Source organism: Ailuropoda melanoleuca, chromosome 7, assembly GCF_002007445.2.
Source record: "Ailuropoda melanoleuca isolate Jingjing chromosome 7, ASM200744v2, whole genome shotgun sequence".
Taxonomy (NCBI): Eukaryota; Metazoa; Chordata; class Mammalia; order Carnivora; family Ursidae; genus Ailuropoda; species Ailuropoda melanoleuca.
Window position 1 is genome coordinate 52,675,419 of NC_048224.1, and position 6,720 is coordinate 52,682,138.

The 6,720-nt window shown below is 45.8% G+C and overlaps 1 protein-coding gene across 3 annotated transcripts in view; it reads left to right on the forward strand.

The window, feature by feature from the left end:
- GARNL3 (GTPase activating Rap/RanGAP domain like 3) overlaps positions 1–6,720 on the forward strand; it is a 146,001-nt gene that overhangs the window by 86,272 nt on the left and 53,009 nt on the right. For all 3 annotated transcript variants that reach the window (XM_034664549.1, XM_034664550.1, XM_034664551.1), the window contains one exon: positions 2,117–2,143. In XM_034664549.1, coding sequence (XP_034520440.1) covers positions 2,117–2,143 — 27 coding nt within the window. The remainder of the gene's footprint in view (positions 1–2,116; positions 2,144–6,720) is intronic.

Consider the following 6,720-nt stretch of genomic DNA (forward strand, 5'->3'; position numbering starts at 1 on the left):
TGCTTTTCAGGGAAATAACTTCAGAGGGTACGAGGAGGAGAGATGGGAGCATGAGCAACCTTTGCTTGCATGCCTTTAAAATAGTTAGCTTTTAAAATAAAGTCATCAGTTCTCGGCTTACCCCCAAATACAGAGTGTTGTGAAGTCCCTTATCTTCTGTTTTCATGTAATGTTTAAAATAGCATTTGTACCCTGACTTAACCCCAGGTGGAACTGAGGCCAAAATGGGTGTGTTTGGTTAAACCTTAAGCAATTTGAAGCCATGCGATGCTTAAAAACTAATTCCTGATAGCAAATTGTAAAGGAACTTAAAATTATAAACATGCCACTACCAGTGTGCCTTTATTACCTCATCTGTACAAGTTATCATATTCTTAATCCTTCCCTTCTTGGAGCCTGGACGGGACCCCCAGACACAGGCCCTAAAACCCATGGAGCCCCTGGGATGCTTCTTTCTTCATCCTGCCGCTGAGTGTGGGCCCTCGGCGGACTTCGTGTCTGCCCAGGCATGCCTGTGCGCTTTCCCTCTTCCACGGAATCAACGAGGACCAGGAAGCAGGATATGGCAACCTTCTGCCTCTTTATATCATAACTCTGCCTGTTTTTCACCAAACAAAAGACACCTTCCGCTTTCCCGACATCTGTGTTTTGACTCTCTTTCCCTTAACAAGGGTCTGCCCACGTACGTGCTTTCCCGCCATTCCGGGTGTGCGAGTGTGCACGTGTGTGTGCCCCTCGGTAGTGGTGGCTTCACTGCTTCCAGCGGCTTTCTGTAGGTGTACCCGAGGAAAANGCAGGGAGCCTGTGGAGTCTCAAAGTGGAGGAGCATCGTGCTTATGTCTGCTTTTCAGGGAAATAACTTCAGAGGGTACGAGGAGGAGAGATGGGAGCATGAGCAACCTTTGCTTGCATGCCTTTAAAATAGTTAGCTTTTAAAATAAAGTCATCAGTTCTCGGCTTACCCCCAAATACAGAGTGTTGTGAAGTCCCTTATCTTCTGTTTTCATGTAATGTTTAAAATAGCATTTGTACCCTGACTTAACCCCAGGTGGAACTGAGGCCAAAATGGGTGTGTTTGGTTAAACCTTAAGCAATTTGAAGCCATGCGATGCTTAAAAACTAATTTCTGATAGCAAATTGTAAAGGAACTTAGAATTATAAACATGCCACTACCAGTGTGCCTTTATTACCTCATCTGTACAAGTTATCATATTCTTAATCCTTCCCTTCTTGGAGCCTGGACGGGACCCCCAGACACAGGCCCTAAAACCCATGGAGCCCCTGGGATGCTTCTTTCTTCATCCTGCCGCTGAGTGTGGGCCCTCGGCGGACTTCGTGTCTGCCCAGGCATGCCTGTGCGCTTTCCCTCTTCCACGGAATCAACGAGGACCAGGAAGCAGGATATGGCAACCTTCTGCCTCTTTATATCATAACTCTGCCTGTTTTTCACCAAACAAAAGACACCTTCCGCTTTCCCGACATCTGTGTTTTGACTCTCTTTCCCTTAACAAGGGTCTGCCCACGTACGTGCTTTCCCGCCATTCCGGGTGTGCGAGTGTGCACGTGTGTGTGCCCCTCGGTAGTGGTGGCTTCACTGCTTCCAGCGGCTTTCTGTAGGTGTACCCGAGGAAGCCCTGAGCCACAGGTGTTGGGGAGAGGAGGAAAGAAAAGGTCTCAGATCCAAAAAGTAAACAGAAAATAAACCGCATGATAAAGAAGGCATCTTCCCACCAAGTGGGAGGGTGGCTGGTGCTATTTAAAAATGTTATTCATCTGTTTCTGGCTGCTATACCATAGTTACACTTTCCTTGGCCAAAATCTTTCCAGAAGCAATGTGTGAGAAGCTAGCTTTAAATAGATAGAGAAACCTGGGTGTCTGTGTATTTCTTCCAGCTGCTATGCGTCGTCTTTGTTTCCAGGTAGCTGTGCTATAATGTGACTTTCCTAGATGACCAGGTAGTTTACAAAACTCTGTACAACAAAACTGGAATATTTTAAGCACTTCTGGGGGGTGGGGGTGGGGAGTGGCATACACAGGAGCTTGGCTTTCACAGAAAGTCAAAATAAAATCATCACTGTTAAGCATGGCCATAACTTTCAAAATTTGGTTTGACAGGACTTACTGGTTCTTGAAGAACAAGAGGTAAGAAATTTTATGAGAAATTTTATGTTCCTGCTACGTTCTGCCTCTGTGTTTGTAAATGTGCTTCTCCCTTCACCCCGACCATGACCTTTTCTTTCAGTCAAACCCCTACATGGATTTGCTCACTGAGCTTACTGTCACTGAAAGACTTTACCGACATGTTTTTCAAGGTATATTTCAGGACCTCCTATGCCGCTAGCTAGAGAGATATAAAAACAAGCTACTTAAATCTGCTTGGAAATATTCAAATTTTAGCCTCGTAATCAGGGTGAGTAATGAGGTTTTAATTTTCATTAAGTCAAAGAGAGGGTGTTTGTGCTTTACTAGCACATTCGATTTACTGATGCCATATTTATTTGCACATCTCCATCCCGTTGCCCCGCTTTTTAAAAATGTATTGGGTTTTCTAAGAACATAACTAACATAGGGAAATAATAAAAATGCTATCGAAGGCAACTGAGTAAATTAGTTTTTGCATATCATGCCTCTCAGGAAATGGTCATATCGTTTGTCCAATTGCTCCGGCCAAACTTGGAAAAATCCTTAACACCTCTCTTTCTCTCACACCTAATCCCTTGGCACATCCTGTGATGATTTTTTCAAAATATACCCCTAATTCAAACGTTTCTCGAGGTTTCTACCATGACTGCTCTCAACCCTTGATGCCACCCCATCCTCTCTTGCCTGCACTATGCAGTCTCCAGCTTTCCGCTTCTACTCTGTTCTGTTTCTTGTGTAGCAGCGCAGCAGTCCTTTTAAATGTCAAGTCAGGTCACCCCTATGTTGCAAGCTGTCATGGCTTCCCATCCCACTCCCAAATAGAGCCCGGAATCCTGACTGGGGCCCCCCGGGGCCTGCGTGACACAGCCATGCTGCCTCTCCAGTCCTCTCCTCCACACTAACCACATTGACTTGCTAATTCCTCCACCTGCTCAGGAAGAGCTTGCTGTTCCCACCCCTATGCTCCTCCCCGGATGTCCTCAGGTGGCACCCTTTCCTTGATAGTAGGGTCTCTGCTTGGACAGGCTGCCCTTGACCGCCCTGCCTCTCACCCTCTGCCCTGCACACCGGCTTGTGTTTCTTCTTGACACTTGTGTTTTCATTGACTGGCTCTGTATCCGTTGCCCTCCCAAGAATGTGAGCAGCATGAGAGCAGCGGGGAGCTTATTCAGTTTGTTCCCGGCTGTATCCCTAGATCCTAGAGCAGTGCAGAGAGAGGGCACAAAGTACGTATCTGGTGGTTGAATAAGTGGATGATGTACTGATTGAATGAATTGTGAAAAATAATGATGCCACTGAAAAGAATGAGGTGGACCTTCATTTACTGGCATGGAAAGTTTTCCACAACATAACAGTTACAGGGGGTGGAGGTGGGAGCAATTCACAGGGCAATACCTACAGTACATACCCAGTTGTTTTGGTAAACAAACACGTGTGTATTCAGTCATTTACTCATTCATTCATNGAGCAACCTTTGCTTGCATGCCTTTAAAATAGTTAGCTTTTAAAATAAAGTCATCAGTTCTCGGCTTACCCCCAAATACAGAGTGTTGTGAAGTCCCTTATCTTCTGTTTTCATGTAATGTTTAAAATAGCATTTGTACCCTGACTTAACCCCAGGTGGAACTGAGGCCAAAATGGGTGTGTTTGGTTAAACCTTAAGCAATTTGAAGCCATGCGATGCTTAAAAACTAATTTCTGATAGCAAATTGTAAAGGAACTTAGAATTATAAACATGCCACTACCAGTGTGCCTTTATTACCTCATCTGTACAAGTTATCATATTCTTAATCCTTCCCTTCTTGGAGCCTGGACGGGACCCCCAGACACAGGCCCTAAAACCCATGGAGCCCCTGGGATGCTTCTTTCTTCATCCTGCCGCTGAGTGTGGGCCCTCGGCGGACTTCGTGTCTGCCCAGGCATGCCTGTGCGCTTTCCCTCTTCCACGGAATCAACGAGGACCAGGAAGCAGGATATGGCAACCTTCTGCCTCTTTATATCATAACTCTGCCTGTTTTTCACCAAACAAAAGACACCTTCCGCTTTCCCGACATCTGTGTTTTGACTCTCTTTCCCTTAACAAGGGTCTGCCCACGTACGTGCTTTCCCGCCATTCCGGGTGTGCGAGTGTGCACGTGTGTGTGCCCCTCGGTAGTGGTGGCTTCACTGCTTCCAGCGGCTTTCTGTAGGTGTACCCGAGGAAGCCCTGAGCCACAGGTGTTGGGGAGAGGAGGAAAGAAAAGGTCTCAGATCCAAAAAGTAAACAGAAAATAAACCGCATGATAAAGAAGGCATCTTCCCACCAAGTGGGAGGGTGGCTGGTGCTATTTAAAAATGTTATTCATCTGTTTCTGGCTGCTATACCATAGTTACACTTTCCTTGGCCAAAATCTTTCCAGAAGCAATGTGTGAGAAGCTAGCTTTAAATAGATAGAGAAACCTGGGTGTCTGTGTATTTCTTCCAGCTGCTATGCGTCGTCTTTGTTTCCAGGTAGCTGTGCTATAATGTGACTTTCCTAGATGACCAGGTAGTTTACAAAACTCTGTACAACAAAACTGGAATATTTTAAGCACTTCTGGGGGGTGGGGGTGGGGAGTGGCATACACAGGAGCTTGGCTTTCACAGAAAGTCAAAATAAAATCATCACTGTTAAGCATGGCCATAACTTTCAAAATTTGGTTTGACAGGACTTACTGGTTCTTGAAGAACAAGAGGTAAGAAATTTTATGAGAAATTTTATGTTCCTGCTACGTTCTGCCTCTGTGTTTGTAAATGTGCTTCTCCCTTCACCCCGACCATGACCTTTTCTTTCAGTCAAACCCCTACATGGATTTGCTCACTGAGCTTACTGTCACTGAAAGACTTTACCGACATGTTTTTCAAGGTATATTTCAGGACCTCCTATGCCGCTAGCTAGAGAGATATAAAAACAAGCTACTTAAATCTGCTTGGAAATATTCAAATTTTAGCCTCGTAATCAGGGTGAGTAATGAGGTTTTAATTTTCATTAAGTCAAAGAGAGGGTGTTTGTGCTTTACTAGCACATTCGATTTACTGATGCCATATTTATTTGCACATCTCCATCCCCTGTTGCCCCGCTTTTTAAAAATGTATTGGGTTTTCTAAGAACATAACTAACATAGGGAAATAATAAAAATGCTCTCGAAGGCAACTGAGTAAATTAGTTTTTGCATATCATGCCTCTCAGGAAATGGTCATATCGTTTGTCCAATTGCTCTGGCCAAACTTGGAAAAATCCTTAACACCTCTCTTTCTCTCACACCTAATCCCTTGGCACATCCTGTGATGATTTTTTCAAAATATACCCCTAATTCAAACGTTTCTCGAGGTTTCTACCATGACTGCTCTCAACCCTTGATGCCACCCCATCCTCTCTTGCCTGCACTATGCAGTCTCCAGCTTTCCGCTTCTACTCTGTTCTGTTTCTTGTGTAGCAGCGCAGCAGTCCTTTTAAATGTCAAGTCAGGTCACCCCTATGTTGCAAGCTGTCATGGCTTCCCATCCCACTCCCAAATAGAGCCCGGAATCCTGACTGGGGCCCCCCGGGGCCTGCGTGACACAGCCATGCTGCCTCTCCAGTCCTCTCCTCCACACTAACCACATTGACTTGCTAATTCCTCCACCTGCTCAGGAAGAGCTTGCTGTTCCCACCCCTATGCTCCTCCCCGGATGTCCTCAGGTGGCACCCTTTCCTTGATAGTAGGGTCTCTGCTTGGACAGGCTGCCCTTGACCGCCCTGCCTCTCACCCTCTGCCCTGCACACCGGCTTGTGTTTCTTCTTGACACTTGTGTTTTCATTGACTGGCTCTGTATCCGTTGCCCTCCCAAGAATGTGAGCAGCATGAGAGCAGCGGGGAGCTTATTCAGTTTGTTCCCGGCTGTATCCCTAGATCCTAGAGCAGTGCAGAGAGAGGGCACAAAGTACGTATCTGGTGGTTGAATAAGTGGATGATGTACTGATTGAATGAATTGTGAAAAATAATGATGCCACTGAAAAGAATGAGGTGGACCTTCATTTACCGGCATGGAAAGTTTTCCACAACATAACAGTTACAGGGGGTGGAGGTGGGAGCAATTCACAGGGCAATACCTACAGTACATACCCAGTTGTTTTGGTAAACAAACACGTGTGTATTCAGTCATTTACTCATTCATTCATTGATTCCACAAATCTTTCCTGAGCTCCTACCGTGTGCTGTTTACGGCATTGGGAATACATCGACGAGCAAGACAAGGTCCCTTCGTGGAGCTTACAATCTAGGGGGACAAGACAAAGTACACAGATGAGCAGACATAAACCCGGTAACACGGATAGCCCCAAGAGCTGGGAGGAAAATAAAACAAAGTAGGCGACACGGGAAGGAGTAGGTTTTTGACATCAAACAGAGGAGGTTTGTCTGAGGCAGTGACATCTCAGCTGATTCCCAGACACGTTGATGGACATGCAAAGGAGCTGAAATAACGTGCCCCAGATTGTTGGCAGAAGTTACTTTGTGCAAGGCAGTGGGGGTATAGGTTGGGCTGCTGCGGAGCGCCGGCAAACAGAGACATCCCC